At 64.3% G+C, this 16,696-nt stretch overlaps 2 protein-coding genes across 6 annotated transcripts in view; one reads left to right on the forward strand and one right to left on the reverse strand.

Annotated features, from left to right (window-relative positions):
- The window catches only part of TUBGCP6 (tubulin gamma complex associated protein 6), a 16,287-nt gene extending 14,427 nt beyond the window's left edge, over positions 1-1,860 (forward strand). Inside the window, exons 22-26 of one of the 2 annotated variants that reach the window (XM_045834878.1) lie at positions 3-135; positions 214-427; positions 517-716; positions 803-915; positions 1,729-1,860. In XM_045834878.1, the coding sequence (XP_045690834.1) occupies positions 3-135; positions 214-427; positions 517-716; positions 803-894 (639 nt within the window). In that variant the 3' untranslated portion in view covers positions 895-915; positions 1,729-1,860. Of the gene's footprint in view, positions 1-2; positions 136-213; positions 428-516; positions 717-802; positions 916-1,728 lie in introns of those variants that run through there. The other variant, XR_006785227.1, reaches the window with a different exon arrangement.
- SELENOO (selenoprotein O) lies at positions 990-16,558 on the reverse strand. 4 transcript variants are annotated; one of them, XR_006785228.1, is made up of 10 exons: positions 15,905-16,550; positions 11,145-11,348; positions 9,723-9,903; positions 8,899-9,029; positions 8,162-8,442; positions 5,439-5,649; positions 2,817-2,967; positions 1,822-2,007; positions 1,542-1,698; positions 1,311-1,444 (listed from the first exon to the last, which is right to left on the reverse strand). XR_006785228.1 is itself a non-coding variant. In XM_045834879.1 (9 exons), the coding sequence occupies exons 1-9, from the start codon at positions 16,483-16,485 to the stop codon at positions 1,262-1,264; spliced, it is 2,055 nt and encodes a 684-aa protein (XP_045690835.1). In that variant the 5' UTR covers positions 16,486-16,542; the 3' UTR covers positions 990-1,261. The 4 variants fall into 4 exon arrangements, 2 of the variants coding, with proteins under 2 accessions (XP_045690835.1, XP_045690836.1); XM_045834879.1 differs by lacking the exon at positions 5,439-5,649 and having other exon boundaries at positions 990-1,444; positions 15,905-16,542; XR_006785229.1 differs by lacking the exon at positions 5,439-5,649 and having other exon boundaries at positions 1,822-2,101; positions 15,905-16,548.
- Between the last annotated feature and the right edge of the window lie 138 nt (positions 16,559-16,696).

Genomic DNA, 16,696 nt, shown 5'->3' on the forward strand with positions numbered 1-16,696 from the left:
AGGTGGACTGGCCCCTCAACATCGTCATCACCGAGAGCTGCCTGAGCAGGTACAGCGGGATCTTCTCCTTCCTGCTGCAGCTGAAGCTCATGATGTGGACGCTCAAGGACGTCTGCTTCCACCTCAAGCGCACAGGTGAGGCCTGCGTGAGCCTGCGCCCCGCAGCCTCCGGTGGCAGCTGGCGCCCACAGCTCACCCCCACCCCCTGCACAGCCCTGGTGAGCCCTGCGGCCGGCTCCGTGCAGTTCCGCCAGCTGCAGCTGTTCAAGCACGAGATGCAGCACTTCGTGAAGGTCATCCAGGGCTACATCGCCAACCAGATCCTGCACGTCACCTGGTGCGAGTTCCGGGCCAGGCTGGCCGCGGTGGGCGACCTCGAGGAGATCCAGCGTGCCCATGCCGAATACCTGCACAAGGCCGTCTTCAGGTGCGTGCGCGTGCGCGTCGGGTGCGGAGGGCACCGACGTCGGCCCGAGGCCGGGCCACCCACCTGCGGCACCGCCCCTCGCTCCCCAGGGGCCTGCTGACGGAGAAGGCGGCGCCGGTCATGAACGTCATCCATAGCGTCTTCAGCCTGGTGCTCAAGTTCCGCAGCCAGCTCATCTCCCAGCCCTGGCGCCCCGCCGGTGGCCCCCGGGGCGCCGAGCACCCCAACTTCGCCCTCATGCAGCAGTCCTACAGCACCTTCAAGTACTACTCCCACTTCCTCTTCAAAGGTGAGCGTCCCCATTGCCGGGTGGGCTTGGGGCTGGAGGGCAGGGCCCGCAGGGGCCTGGCCTAGCCACGTGCCGCCCCCCCGCAGTGGTGACCAAGCTGGTGAACCGGGGCTACCAGCCACACCTGGAGGACTTCCTCCTGCGCATCAACTTCAATCACTACTACCAGGACGCCTGAGGCCCGCTCCGCAGCGCCCAGGTACGCGCCCCTCGAAGGCGCCCCTCCTGGGCGGGCCCCATGCCAGGCCGGGGTCGAGTGACCACGCGGAGAGGGGCCGTGGAAGCCACTGTTTTATTTAGGGCCCGGCGCCCCGCAGAGCGCTCCTGGCACAGCGCGGCTCCTCCTGGGGCAGGTGCGGGCGCGGGCCCGCGCCAGGTGCCGAGTCCGGGTCGGACAGGGACGGATCGGGTGCCGACTGGACGTCCCTGCCGTCATGGAGAGACGGGCGCGGGGGGGCTGCCCCGCCCCCCGGCTGGGCCTGCCTCGTGGGCTCAGCAGGACTTGGGGCCTTGGGGGCCTCCCCGGGTGGAGGTCCCCAAGGCGGTTACGAGGATCATGTGACGCAGAGCTCCGCCGCCCAGAGCGGGGGCTTGCTGCTGTAGGAGCGCCGCCTCTCCGCCGCCCCGCCGGCTCCCTCGGGCTCGGCGGCCTCGGGCACCTCGGGCACCTCGGCGGCCTCCCCCTCCCTCTGGTACGGGGCCTCCAGCAGCTTCAGCACCCGCCGCACCTGGAGAGGAGCAAGGGGGAGGTCGTTGGGGCGCCCCTCCCCCCATGGTCCCCCTCTGCCACGGGACCCAGGGATAGAGGGGTGGGCGTGGCCTTGCCTCTGAAAAGTCGCCGTTCTCGGCAGCTTCGATGGCGTTCTGCGCGATGTAGTTCCGCAGGACGTATCTGGGGTTGTTGGCGTGCATGACACGCACGTGCTCGGCCTGCCAGGCGTCGGCGTCACCGGCAGCATCCCTGTCCTTCTCCAGTCTGGCTCTAGAATGACACCCACACCCACCTTTGCAGCAGCTGCAGCACCCCCGCCCCCCCCATCTGGCCCCTGGAGACCGTGCCGGGGGAGGGGAGCGCCTCGCCGCCGCGGCGGCAGGCCAGCCTCACCTGTACTCCCGGAGCCAGTCGGCCCAGTGGCTCCTGTTCCTGCTCAGCAGCTCGGCCGGGCTCAGCTGCTGCAGCCGCGACTGCTGCTCCACCCGCTCCAGCTCCCTGGTGATGCCGGCCCGCGTGCCCATGAGCGCGAAGAGCTGCGGGTTCGACTGCGCCAGCATCAGCATCATGGACAGCTGCCTGGGGGCGGGGTACGAGCGAGTCCAGGAGGCTGCAGCGTCCCCACCCCTGGCTGTGGGCCGTGGCCTGCGACCGCTGGACACCTCGAGGAAGGCTGTCCCGGAGGAGGAGGAAATGACCTCAGCTGCCCTGCTAACCCGCTGCCTGCAGCTGGACCAGAGGGGGCGTGCAGGCCTGGCAGATGCAAAGGCACCTACCAGCTGCCCGCCGTGTGCAGCAGCCACAGAGTGGATGCCAGTGACCGACTAGGTGCAGACCTCTGGGGGGTGGGGGAGGGTACGGGACCACCTCTGCTTGGCACCCACCTCTGTCCCACGCAGCACCGACCTGGGAGGTCACTGCCGCCGAGGACAGGGCCTGCTGGCCGGTTCTCCCTGTGTGCTTGGAGCTCCCGGCCCACTCCCCCCACTGCTGCACTAAAGGCCCCCTGATCTCAGTCTGTTGGCTTGTTTGTCAAAATCCAGCGCTATCTCCTGTGTCTTGTCCAGAGTGCGGGCTGCGCCCCAGGGACCTGGGAGGCTGTGCAGAAAGCATGGCCTGGTGGAGACCTGAGTGCCCCCAGGCTCTCCCTGGGCAGACCTGAGAGCAGGTCTGGGAAGCCTCCCCAGGGCAGAGACGTCTGTGCCCCAGCCCGTGTCACCTGGCCCCCCCCCCGCCCCCGGTCAGCACTGTGGTCCCTTCCTCTGACCCTCCACTGCTCCGGGGAGCCGGGTGGCCAACTGGGCCTGCAAGTGTGCACCCCTCCCCCATTCTCAAGGCTTCCCCCTTTCCGGACGCAAATTCCAAGGAAGCGAGACTCGAGCACCCACCGGGGGTCCATCTGGGGTCGGAAGGCGAGCCTCAGCTCCTCCAGGGAGGCACACTGCTCCGTCAGTGCGGTCAGGAACTCGGCCAAGTCCACGGGCTCCGGCCCCATGGGGCAGGAGCTCAGCAGGCGGAAGGTGTTCGTGAAGTCGGCACCTGGAACACACAGCTGCGCTGGGGGCCAGGTCCCGGGTCCCGCGTGTCCCTCCTGTAGCTCCGTGTCCTCACAGGCCGGCCCGCCCCTGTCCTGCCACCGCGGTGGGAACTCCACTCTGCGCCAGCGCCGGGGTCTCCTCTGGCCTGTTCCCTGGCCCCCACCCACCCGCCACCCAGCTCAGGCACCACCCTGGGCACGGCAAGGCCTCCAGCCCCGGTCCCCTGCTCTGTAAAGGGGGTGCAGCAGGGCGGCCCGGGCCCTCGAGCCGCAGTGTCCGTGAGCCTCAGCCTGACTGGTTAGGACGGTCACCACGTCCCCTAAGGAAACAGCAGAAAAGTGCACAGGGAAGCGAGGGGGAGACCACATGCTGCTGCCACCGAAAAACGAGCTGAGCATGAGCGCGGTCATGGAGGAGACGAGGGGCGAGCCGCCGCAGAGTGGGATGGCGAGACGGCCGTGTGCCTCCCGGTCAGTCATCGCTCTGGCGGGGAGCTGGACTCCAACCAGAAAGCGGAGACTGGCGGGATGGACTTGGAAGTGGTCCTCTGGGCCCCGGGAAGGTGCGAGTGCAGGGATGGGGGTGCAGGGATGGGGGATGGCCCGTGCAGACGACCTGGAAGAGCTCGGAGGCTCCAGCGTCGGGCAGAACGGGCTTTACGTGGAGCAGCGTGGAGGAGACGAGGAAGAGCATTCGAGTCCAATGTCTGTGGACGCACACCCCGAGCGGAGCTCCGGGACCCGCAAGGCGAACATCCCCAGACCGGAGGGAGAAGCAACAGGCACGGCCCACTTTCACCCGTGGGTGGGTGTGATGCCCTGGCCAGGGGCCGTGGCCGGAGCACCGTCCTGAACACCAGAAGGCTGTGAGCTCACTGGCCCGCCCCGTCGGGGAGTGGGCCAGCGCCGCGTCGGTGTCTCTCTGCCCGCCCCCCCACGCCCGCAAACACGCCCTCCCCCGGGGGAGGGTCCAAACACAAGCGAGCGGGTGTGGCGTCCGGACAGAGCAGGGGCACAGGGAGCCTGACCGGCAGGCCATCTGGACCGTGACACCGGGCCTGAAGGCACAGGCTCCCTGACGGCCACGTGAGGCCACGGACGAGCTCCGCTCCCCTCAAGGACGGGTGTCCTCTCCAGCCACGGGGCGGTGGAACTAGCAATCACAAACCGTGTGAACATCCACGTGACCAACGGGCCCAACAAAGAGCTTCTAAAGGAGATCATCCAACACTCAAGCAAGGTGCACGCCACTGCGCACAGCCCCGGGGCTGCAGACGCCGCCGCGGAAAGGGCGGGTCTCAGCTCAGAGCCAGTGGCCACTGTGGTGAGATGCGATCCACGGAGGTCGCTGAGGTGAACGTGCTGCACGTCTCGTGTCGGTTAGAAAAACCTCAAGGCCAAACCCAATGTAACTAGAGGAGGAGGAAAACCAAGCACGACCAAAGTCAGCAGAACGGAAGGAAAGAATGATCAGAGCAGAGAGACGAAACACAGAAGGGTCAGTGAGACAAAGTCGGTTCCTTAGAAAGGTCAGCCAAGTTGACGAACTCAGATACACCGGCGAGAGGAGAAGACAGCCCAAGTCAGAAACCCAAGTGTGGACCTTGTTGACCACACGGAAGTAGGAGACTGAGCGCACAATGAAAGGTTACCCGCCAGTAAATCAGGTAACAGGTGAAACGGACAAAGTCCTGCCAACAAGCACATCAGACCGACGCGAGAAAAGGAAATCTGGGTAGTCCCTGCCCAGTAAGGACGCAGACTCGCTGGCCCAGTGCCCCGAGCCGGAACAGCCGGGACCTGCAGCTTCTCCGGGGAGTTCCGTCAAACACTCACGGCAGGACTGACACGACGCCTCCCAAACTCGCCTAAAACACCGGGAGCCCGCCCTCCCTCCCTCCCTCCCTCCCTCCCTCCGAGACCAGCCGGGCCCTGGTCCCAGAGCCAGCGGACGCTGCAGGGGGAGAAGACTGCGGGCCGGCGAGCCCGAGGAGCACGGGGGCGAAGTCCCCCGCAGGACGCTGCAGACCACAGCCAGCGCGTCAGAAGGGGCCAGGGCTGTCCCAGGACCCCACGGGGCCGTCCCGTGGGCTGCACATTTGTGTTCCCCGTGTCCGTGCACGGGGCCTCCCTCCCCAAGGGGACGGGGTCAGGAGGCCAGCCTTAGGGAGGCCGGCAGGCCGTGAGGGTGGGGCCTCAGAGGGACTCGTGTCCGTGCAAGAAGGGACACAGCCAAGATGGAGGCGTAGGTAGGCACACTGTGCCTCCTCGCACAACCGAAAGGACAACACTGTGCCTCCTCGCACAGCCGAAAGGACAACACTGCGCCTCCTCGCACAGCCGAGAGGACAACACTGTGCCTCCTCGCACAGCCGAAAGGAGAACGATTTAAAAACAAAAAACAACCAGAACTGCCAGAAAACCGAACTGCATGGAAGTCCGACAACCAAGGCGTTAAAGAAGACACACTCACCCAGACCAGCGGGAGGGGTGGAGACGGGCAGCCGGGCAGAGCGGACTCACAGCAAGGCGGTGGCTGGAGGACCCGGGGAGGTGGTGGGTTGTGGAGCGGGGTTTGCACGGCGCCAGCCGGCCGGCAAGGCAGCAGCAGGCGGACCCTGCGAGGCAGCGGATGGCAGACTGGGCGGTCCCACGTTTGTGCGCAGAGAAACCAGGAGAAACACCTGGGAAGCGGGATGGGCCGCTGAATCCAGGGCCCCAGTGAGGGAAATAAAGCCGCAAGCCACTGATTGGAAACACCTGTGGGGGTTGAGGCAGCTGTACAAACTCCCAGCCGCACAGGAGAGTCTGATGGGGAGACCCACAGGGTCCTGGAACGTACACAAGCCCACCCACCCGGGAATCAGCACCAGAAGGGCCCAGTGTGCTTGTGGGGAAGTGGGGGAAGGGACTGGAATCCAGCAGAGAGCGGAGCAAGCGGCATTGTTCCCTCTCGGATCCCGCCCCCACGTACAGCATCACAATGCGGAGATGTGCATTGCCCGCCCTGGTGAACACTTAAGGCTCTGCCCCTCACCATGTAACAGGTGCGTCAAGACAAAAAGGCCCAAATCAAAGAGCAGATTAAAGCTCCAGAAAAAAATACAACTAAGCGACAAACAGCCAGCCTATCAGATGCACAGTTCAAAACACTGGTGATCAGTATGCTCACAGAATTGGTTGAATTTGGTTGCAAATTAGATGAAAAAATGAAGGCTATGAAAAGTGAAATAAAGGAAAATGCACAGGGAACCAACAGTGATGGGAAGGAAACTAGGACTCAAGTCAACAGTGTGGACCAGAAGGAAGAAAGAAACATCCAACTAGAAAAGAATGAAGAAACAATTTTTAAAAATGAGGAGAGGCTTGGGAACCTCCAGGACATCTTTAAACATTCCAACATCTGAATCACAGGGGTGCCAGAGGGAGAAGAGGAAGAGAAACAAGTGGAAAAGTTATTGGAACAAATAATAAAGGAGAACTTCCCCAATCTGGCAAAGGAAATAGACTTCCAGGAAGTCCAGGAAGCTCAGAGAGTCCCCAAAAAGTTGGACCCAAGGAAGCATACACCAAAGCACATCATAATTACATTAGCCAAGATTAAAGATAAGGAAACAGTCTTAGAGGCAGCAGGAGAAAAGGAGACAGTTACCTACCAAGGAGTTCCCAGCAGACTGTCAGCTGATTTCTCAAAAGAGACCTTACAGGCAAGAAGGGGCTGGAAAGAAGTATTCCAGGTCATGAAAGGCAAGGACCTACATCCAAGATTGCTCTATCCAGCAAAGCTTTCATTTAGCATGGAAGGGCAGATAAAGTGCTTCTCAGATAAGGTCAAACTAAAGGAGTTCATCACCAAGCCTTTATTATAGGAAATGTTAAAGGGACTTATCTAAGAAAAAGAAGATAAAAAATATGAACAATTAAATGACAGCAAACTCACAATTATTAACAACTAAACCTAAAACAAAAACAAAAGCAAACCAAGCAACTAGATCAGGAACAGGATCACAGAAATGGAGATCACATGGAGGGTTATCAGCGGGGAGGGGGAGAGAGAGGGAACAGGTACAGAGAATAAGCAGCATAGATGGTAGGTAGAAAATAGACAGGGGGAGGGCAAGAATAGTGTAGGAAATGTAGAAGCCCAAGAACTGATATGTATGACCCACGGACATGAACTAAAGGGGGGAGATGTGGGTGGGAGGGGGTGCAGGGTGGAGGGGAGTGAAGGGGGGAAATGGGACAACTGTAACAGCACAATCCATAAAGTATATTAAAATAAAAAAGGAAGAGACACAGAGATCCACCCTGTCCTGCCCTGCCCTGCCCTGTGAGGGCCCCGCACGGGACCGGCTGTCTGTGAACGAGGAAGAGGCGTCACCAGGCCCCCCGTGCTGGCCCCCGGTCTCGGACCCCCGGCCTCCAGGACCGAGGTCCATGCCCGTCCCCTGAGGCCCCGGCTGTGGCCACTCATCCCAGCAGCTTAAGTGGGTTAACAGGAGCCACGGGTGAAGGAGTGAGACCGCGTCAGCTCCACGGTGCGGAAGGGGACAAACAAGCTGGAAATGGGAGGAGACCCGGAACCCGGCGAAGGGCCCGCGAGGGCGCGAGAGGCCCAGAGTGAGGCCGTGGGGGGGGGGGGGGTAGAGGACAGCATGCCTCCCCTCCGCGCCAGCCAGAGCGCCAGCCAGAGCACCGGGTGAGTCGACGCGGCCCGAGGCCCCACCCGTCGGCGAGCGGCCCGGAGGGCTGGAGGCGCACGCGGGCGTCTGCACGTCCGACTCCACAGGGGCTGAGGGAGCGGCGGCCCCACCGCACCCATGGGTGGCGGGCGGGGGCTGAGCACAGCAGGCCCGTCAGGGCAGGCAGTGTCACTTGGCCTTCACAGGCCTGGCGGACGTGACGCTTGGTGACATCAGCCGGACACGCAGGACTGCACCGCGGTGAGGGCCCAGAGGGGTCAAGTTCACAGGGACGCGGGCAGGAAGGTGGGTGCCGGAGGGTCACGTGGAGTGTTTACTGGGTCTGAGTCTCAGTTGGGGGCGATGGAAGGTTCTGGATGGATGGTGGCAGCAGCGGCCGCACTGCGGTGTGAGTAACACGCACGGTGCCCCTGCGCCGTGCACGAAGAGGGGTCCGAAGGGCACACCTCACGCCAGGTGCGCCTCGCCCCAGCGCAGGCGCGGCCCCACTCACCGGTCAGCTGCATGGTCTCCAGGAGCTTGGCCGCCAGGGCCGCGTCCTCCTCCCGCTCGGCCTGCACGAGCCCCAGCTTCCGGCGCATCTTGTGCAGGTGGTGCCTGCGGAACTCGGCGTCGAACTCCTCGGCCAGGATGGCCTCGCCCGCCTCCAGGGGCAGCTCGGGCTGCAGGGCCTCGGCCAGCTTCTGCAGGTTCCACTTGCACACCTCGGGCTGCTCGCTGTAGGCGTAGCGCCCGGCGCTGTCCGAGGCGTTGCACACGTGGTCGGGGTCGTACCTGCCACACGGGGGGAAGGCGCCGCCCACGGGGGCCTGTCGAGGGGGCTGTGGGTGGGTGCCCAGAGGGCTCGTGCGGCCACGGCTCCCGCGTGCTGCCCCGGGGCCCGGGCCCTGCAGGCTCAGCTCGAGGGCCCTGTGGCTCCCCCACTCCCCCGCCCACTGCCGGCCACCAGCCCTGCCGCTTGCACCGTGGGAGCAGGAAGCACGCGCCTTGGCCCCGCCCCTTGCCGGTGCCGCCCTTTTCTGCGCACCCCCGGCCTCTGTCCTTGCCTCTCGTCCATTCCTCGCCCACCGGGGGGGAGGGGGGGCACCCGTTAAAGTGCTTTTCTCGGCGTGAGGCCCTTCGGGGGACTCCACACCGGGAACACCAACCAGGAGCTCCCGGGGGCAGCCACGTGAGCCTGCAGGCCCTCCCCGCTCCCAGGCCGTGGGCGCCGTGGGGGTGCGCGCCCACCTGTCCAGGAAGCCGAAGGGCCCGTAGTCGATGGTGAGCCCCACGATGCTCATGTTGTCCGTGTTGAGCACGCCGTGGCAGAAGCCGACACACTGCCACTCGGCCACCAGCCGGGCCGTGCGCCGCGTCACCTGGGGCGGGACGGGCCTGGTTGCTGCCTGCAGCTCCCCCCCCGCCCCCCGCCCGCCGTTTCCCTCCCTGGAGAGCTGTGCCCCTTCGAGGGGTCCCGTCCCAGACCCCGCCACGGCGACCAGCGCTGGGCCGGGCGGGGGCACGCCTGAGGGCACCCGGGAGCACACTCTGGACGAGCGGCGTGCGAGGGCTCCGGGCACCGCCCACGCCACCCACCTGCTGCACGTGCTCGCTGACCCGGCTTCCACCCGGGACGCCCCGGAACCCAGCGTTCCCACGGTTCACGCCCAGCAGGACGACACGTGGAAGCAAGAACGTCACCTCGCTGGCGGGCGAGACCTGCCCACCGCGGCCCTGGTTGTGCTCTGCCCCCCGGGCCCACCGCCCGGCGCCCCACACAGCCCCGAGGACGTGCCGGCCACAGGGAGAGCAGGGGCCCCACAGGCCGCAGCCCACTGCCCACTGCCCAGACACCGGCCTGCAGGTGCCTCACCTCGCGTGAGGCAGGGACAGTCCAGGCACGGGCAGCAACCCCCGCCCCGAGCTTCACCGACGGAGACGGCGCAGCCGCCGGACCACATGGCGCCCCGGCCTGGCACCCTGGCACCGTCCCAGCAAGACAGAAGGGGAGGAGTGCAGCAGCAGGGGCTCGGGGACAAGCAGGGCAGGGCGGGCCGGCCTCCGGCGCCCACCTCGCGGAAGAAGGCGGCGTTCCTCTGCACGGGGTCGCCGGCGTGAGCGGCCTGGATCTCAGGGTAGAACGTGCCGATGGCGTAGTCCAGCATCTGCACTCGGATGTCGTTCCTCCCCACGCTGGGGCCTGCGCGCCCCGTGTCCTCGTCCTCGGGCTTGAAGATCTCAAAGGACCCGAACCTGGGGGGGGGGGGCCAGGTTTTCAACAGGTTAGCCGTGTGCGCCACCCCCCCGTCCCCCGGGAGACAAGGAAGGGGGAGAAGTCCGGCTGCTGGATGCGTGGCCAGCAGTGGGAGGAGCGGACGCCCTGATCCACGCAGAACCAGCTCCGGGTGCCCACTGTCTCCCACCTCGGGCTCCGCCAGGTCCCACGCACCCCCAAAGGCCCCAGCTGTCCCTGCCCCCGACCCCACCCGACAGGAAGGGCTCTGGGCTCGTCCGCCCACACCTAGGGCGGGTCTGTCCCTCTGCGTCCGGCAGCGCAGTGACCAGCAGGACACCACCCAGTTCTCCACCACAGGCACTTTGTCCCCGGGGGCAGGAAGGGCTGTCTGGAGACGTGTTTGGTTGTCCTGATGGGCCACCACCAGCAGCCGGGGGGTGGAGGCCAGGGATGCTGCCCGGCCCCCGACCAGGCCCAGGCCGGCCCCCCAGCGCAGGGCGATGGGCCGAGATGCCAGTGGTGCCACTGTGGGGGGACCTCTCCTGGGCCCGGCCCCTGCCCTGGCTCCTGCCATCCCCAGGTGACCCGAGGGAACACTAGAGACCGGCCTGGGCCACCTTGGCTGCTACGACATGCATGTCCAGGGTCAGTGAGGCCCTGCGGCCCTCTGACAGCTCTGGGTTGGATGCCACGCGACCCGGCGGCATCACGTCAGGGGCGGGGCCAGAAAGGAGTCGGGTCCGTGGGCAGGTGGGCAGGCCGCAGGCGCACCCGGCGGGAACAGCCCCTTTCTCGGGATGGCCACGCGAGGCCACTTCCCTGGTGGGCTTCACGTGGCTCCTGTCACGGACCCCACGTCCACAGCGCTGTCCACCGCCTCCCCACAGCCCGGCCTGGACAGCCCGGCCTCTGACGGCCCGAGGCCCCGCACCCCTCGCTGGAGCTTCTGGGCGCTGCAGCCGCCACCGCCAGCTCTCCCAGCGGCAACAGGGCCCCGCGCCAGGGCGGTGGGCGGGCTGGGCTCGGCTGTCCCCACGCAGGACAAGGCCTCTGACCCAGGGACCGCCAGGTGCCTGCTGCTGGGACGTCCCACCGGTGGGTCAGAGCGTCTCCTGCCCGGGCCGTCCTGGCTCCACTGTTCGAGGGACTGGCCAGGGCCGGCCCCGAGCGTGTGCCTGAGCTGCCTAAGCACGGCTCCTGCGACGGAGGGGGTGGGGGGATCGCACACGTGGGCACAGGCCCGCGGGAGCCCCAGTACCTGAGGAAGGTGGGGGCTATCCGCAGCACGACCGCGCACGGCTCCGGCTTGGGGTTGCCGTCGTAGAACACGTCGCGCACGACCGTGGACTCGGACGTGACGCAGGCGCCCGCCCGCGTGCTGGGCACCCCCAGGTGGAACATGGCCTCGCTGCACAGGAACTCCCGGATGCTGGACCGCAGCACCTTGCGGCCGTCGGCCTGTCTGGAAGCACACATGGGGGTCACCGCACGGCTTGGCGGGTGCTGCTCCGCACGGAGGCGTGGGGGCCGGGAGAGAAAGCACGCCAGCGTCCCGGGCAGCGGCCACGTCACCACCCAGAGCCCTTCCTATGGGACAGCAGGTGCGGGCCGGCCCCAGCGCCGGCCCGGGTCTGCGGCCGCAGGGCCAGCCCCAGCCCGAGGCTGGAGGCCGAGGACACGGGGCCCAGCCGCTGGCCCCCTCGCCCCCACACACGCGCCTGTGCACCTGCGGCTGTCTTCACGCGTCCCTTTCACAGAAACGCTCGCCACCGCCACCCAGGGACGCACGCACGGCAGCACGCCCTGCAGTGGGGGCGGGGCGACCTCAGGCCACCTGGGACAGCCCGCTGCGACCTCAAGGTGTTTTACGCGAAGCCTCTGTTACTTCTGACAGGCCGCTTCCCAGAGCAGCGTCAGGGTCTCGGGAAAACCGGGTGGAGGCACAGAGAGCTCCCACACCCGCCCTGCGCCCCCACACTCGCAGCCTCCCCGCCGCCGACGTGCCTACCAGGTGGCCCCCCGGGACGGGCGAGCCCGCAGCCCAGAGGCGCCACGGCCGCCCTGCACTCTGCGGGGCTGGGCAGACGTGAGGGAGGACGCGCTGCCCCCACCAGCGACCGTCACACGGAGCCTCGCTGCCCGGACGTCCCGGGAGCCGACCACTCGCCCTGCCCTGCGGCCCCCGGTCTTCCAGTCTCCACAGGGTCTGCCCTCCCCAGAGGCCAGAGCGGAGTCGCACCGTGTGCGGGGCCCTGCAGACGGCTGCTCTCACTCAGTCGTCAGAGCTAGTGTCCTCCTCGTCTTTTCTTTAAAACACACACACACACACACTACTTCCTTTTAGAAATTATTTATTTTTAGAGAGGGGAAGGGATGAAGAGAGAAGCATCATTGTGAGTTGCCCTTCTCACGCCCCCTACTGGGGACCTGGCCCGCAACCCAGGCCTGTGCCCTGACGGGGAATCGAACTGGTGACCCTTCGATTTGCAGGTGGGCACTCAACCCACTGAGCCGCACCAGCCAGGGTTGAGTTCCTTTTTTATCTTATTGCTTTAACTGGGCCTTCCAGGGTAATGCCGAGGAGTTACAGCCTGAGTGGTTGTAAGCTGCAGGTTTTCGTAGAAGTTCTTTATCAAGTTGAGGGCATTTCCCTCCAGCCCTAGTGTTGAATCTTGTCAAACGCTTTCTCTGCCTCTGTTGCGATGATTGTGTGTGTTTTCTTCCTACGGCCCGGTGACGGGGCGGGTCACGTGACCGGCATCTGACCGCCGAAGCGGCTGGCGTCCCTGAGGCAAACCCCGCGTGGCCGTGGGGCACAGCTCCCCTCACACAGGGCGGGACCTGGTCTTTACTGAAACTCCGTTGAAGATTCTGCGTCCGTGTTCATGTGTGATGCTGCTCTGCCGTGTTCCGTGTTTCTCGGTCCGGGTTTGGTGTCGCTGGGTAACACTAGCCTCCCAGGACGAGCCAGAAGCCTCCCCTCTGCCCCCAGACTCGGGGAGGGATTGAGCAGAACCGGCACCGCCCCTTCTGGAGTGCCTGGGGGGCTCACCGGGGCCCCCCCTGGACCGGGCGCTCTCTGCTCCGGAAGGCTGTTTGTTAACCGTCGGCTCAGACAGCCGTAGGCCTGTGCCGTGGTCTCCCTTGTCCCGCGAGAGTCCTGGCAAGTCGCGCCTCTCAGGGACGTGGTCCGCTGCATCCTGTCGTCACCCCTGCGTGGGTGGGCACAGTGGGGCCCGGAACACTCCTGCCCCGTCCTCTCGGCGTCCTGGGGTCCACAGGGACACCCTCCTCCCACTGCAGTCACTGGTGGTTGGTGTCCTCCGCTTTTCTCGGTGAGCCTGGCTGGAGGAGGACCGATTCCACTCCTCCGCTCAAAGAGTCGGCTTTTGACCCCGGCTGGTGTGGTTCACTGGACTGAGCGCCGGCCTGTGAACTGGAAAGGTGCTGGTTCGATCCCCAGTCAGGGCACCTGCCTGGGTTGTGAGCCAACACAATGATATTTCTCTGTCTCTCTCCCGTCACTTCTAAAATATAAATAAAACCTTTTTAAAAAATCAGCTTCTGGTCTAGTTGATTTTCTCTATTTCCTATTTCAATTTCTGCTCTAATTTTTATTTTTTTTCTTCTGCTTACTTTGGGTTTGATTTGCTTTTTCTAATTCCCTAAGGTGAAAGACTAGATAATCAGTTTTAGATCTTTCTTCCTTACCAACATTTGCATTCAATGCTATGTATTTCCCACAAATTTTAAGTTGTTTCCATTTCGTTCAAAATATTTAAGAATCTCTCTTGAGATTTCCTCTTTGACCAGGTATGTGTGTCCTAATCTCAAAGTACTTTGGGATCTCCCGGCTTCTTCCCCTTCTCTCACGGATTCCTAGTTTGCTCCCACTGTGTCTGAGCGCAGACTCGGTTTGCCTCCTGCCCGTCCCCATCTGTCCAGGGGAGCTCGGGGCCCAGGACGCTCGGCCTGGGCGGCGTGTTCAGTGGGCTTGAGAAGGCCTGCGCTGCTGCTGCTGCTGCTGGGGGGAGGGGTCCGGAGACGTCGGCCACGTGGCTGGCTGGCGGTGCTGCTGCATTCAGTTACCTTCACTGGTCTTCTGGCTGCTGAACCTGACCCTTTCCGACAGACGGGTTTTGCAGTCCCGACATGATATTGGATGCATGTGTTTCTCCTCGCAGCTCCACTGTGTCTGGCCCAGGTAGGCCAGCGCTCCGCTGTCAGGGGCGGGCGCACACATCAGAGACCATGACGTCTCCCCGGAGCACTGCCCCCCCCCGCCCCCCAAGCTCTGGCGTCTTCTGTCTGGAGTTCATTCAGCTGCCCCAGCTTTTCTTCTGATTAGCGTGGTGGAGTTACTTTTAACCCTCAATGTCTTCATATTTAAAGCGGGTTTCTTACAGACAACATGTATTGGGTCCTAATTTTTTATCTACTCTGACAACCTCTCGTGTGTTAATTGTGGCATTTAGACCACTGACATTCACAGTGACATCGACATACGTGCATTAAATTCCACCACATCTGTGGTTATTTCCTGTTTGTCGCCTTTTGTTTTGTTTTTGTCTTCCACTCCTTTTCTGGTCTTAACTGAGCATTTTGTGATTCCGTTCTTCTCTCTTTTCATCAGTTCTCTCCTACCGTATCAGTCATACACATATAGTTATACACGTTTCTACTTACTTAAGGTGGTTGCCCTAGATTTTGTAATACACACCACTAATCCGAGTCCGCTTTGAAATAACACTATACCACTTCCGGGTAGTGTGACTGCCTTGTAACAAGAAAATAGTCCCAGCTGCCCCCTCCCATCCCTTATGTCGCCAGTTTCACTCTGGCACAGGCACACGTAAGTGTACACACACAAGCACGGTCAGACACAGTGCCGTGACTTCCCAGCAGTTCCCCGCCCCTTCCCGAAACGCAGGGGTTATTCCCGAACAGAACTCCAGGAGGGAAAACTCACAGAGCTGTGGCGCCCCCTCACGACCGGCCCCCCTGGAGTTTTTAAGTGAGCTGTCCACACCGAGCCTCCATCACTTACAGAGCAAGGGTCCTGGGAGGGCCACCCTACTCTGGAAAGTTGTGATTCTCCGTTTCTGCCCATCACTCTCTGCGACCTGGGGGTAGAGCTGTGCCCTGCGCATTCTCTGACAGAGCTAGGAGGGTCGGCTTGTCATTTTGTTCCACTTTCTACTTGTCCAAACGAACTGGAGATTTGCTGGACTGGAAACACTATTGCTTTTTTAACTTGAAAAAGGAAAGTGGTCGCAGCCCGGGAACGGCTGGCCTCCAAGAGTCACGTTCTCCACCCTCCTTGTAAGATCGGGGGGCTGGACGCTCTGACCTCCGGGAGCCCCCTCTAGCAAACAAACACCCAAACAAACGAGTTGGATCTTTGCGCTCCAGAGCCAGGCCTGGCCCAGGACACTCCCACGCGGTAAGGCGTCTGCAACACCTTAGACAGTCCTCCAAGAATAGAACGGAATTCTGTGGGAAGACAAGGAGCACAACTTCCATCTCACCGGGTGGGAAACGAAGGTGGAGTGGAGGCGCCTGGGGTGCACCTGCTGCCGGTATCCTCTGCTGGGAAGGGGCTGGGCCTGGGCGCAGCAAGAGGCTGGGGGCGCTGGGGCCCCAGCCTGCGGAGCAGGGCCAGCGAGGCCTGTCCGGAGTTTGCCTGTCAGGTCACCCCGGCTCCCCCGCGCTCCCCGTGGGCAGTACGCTCCGCGCTCAAGTCCTCGGACGGCCTGCGAGAACAGCGTGGGCGCTGCCCGTGCTGCGGGGATCAGCCGCTCCGCGGGGCTGAGGCCAGCCGGGGCAGGAGCCCGGCCCAGCGCCTGCCTTCAGGCCTGAACCTCCCCTCCAGCTGCTCCCTTCGCCAGGACGCCACCACCCACAAGTCCTCCGTCCCTAGCTCGAACTTTCCGGAGTGACATCTCACCCCAACGCGGGGGGGGGGGGATAACTCTGAGCACGTGTCCGTCCCCCACGTACACCTGGAGAGGCGCCCACCTGGAGAAGGGCGTGGGGCCGGCGCCCTTGAGCTGCAGCTCCCAGCGCTCGCCGGCCTCCGTGCACACCTCGCCCAGATACATGGCGGCGCCGTCCCCGAGCTGCCCGGCGAACTGGCCGAACTGGTGGCCGCAGTAGCAGTGCGCGGCCGGCTCGGCGCCCGGCAGCAGGGCGTTGCCGCTGAAGAACAGCGCGGCCTCGGCCTCGCGCGCCTCGCGGGCGGCGGCGTCGGCGGGCGGCGCGCCCAGGCCCAGCAGCGCCAGCGCGGGCTCCGACAGCGCCACGAGGCGCGGCTGCCGCAGGGGCGCGGGCCGCACGCGGCTGAAGCAGGCCCCGGGCACCAGCCGCGGCACGGTCGCTGCGCCCTCAGGGTCCGGTGGAGGCGTCTCCACCGGCAGTGCGCGCAGTGCACGGTTGTCGAAGCGCAGCCCCGCCAGCCAACGGGGCGCCGGCTCCATGGCGGCGCCGTGGGCGGCGGCCGAGGTGGAGCAGAGCGCGGGTGGCGGGCGGCAGCCGAGAAGCGGCGACAGGGTGCGGGCAGCCGCGAGAGACTCCCCGATCGCGGCTTTGAGCGAGGCCATAAGCGGCGCCGCTTCGGCGGAAACCTCCCGGCCCCGACAGGAAGCCCCACCCCACGTGCCTCCCGGCCCAATAGCCGGAGGGGCGGTGTCCGTCGCTGCGCCTGCGCGGGACGCGCCCACCAAAGCTGGATTCTGATTGGTTATGTCGTCCCTTAGCCCGCTTCTGCGATTTGGCACCGCGGCCGTGCCGGAAGGGTTTGCCTCGGGTCCT

This window comes from Phyllostomus hastatus, unplaced genomic scaffold (genome assembly GCF_019186645.2).
Source record: "Phyllostomus hastatus isolate PE091 unplaced genomic scaffold, TTU_PhHast_1.1 phas_contig_198, whole genome shotgun sequence".
Classification (NCBI taxonomy): Eukaryota; Metazoa; Chordata; class Mammalia; order Chiroptera; family Phyllostomidae; genus Phyllostomus; species Phyllostomus hastatus.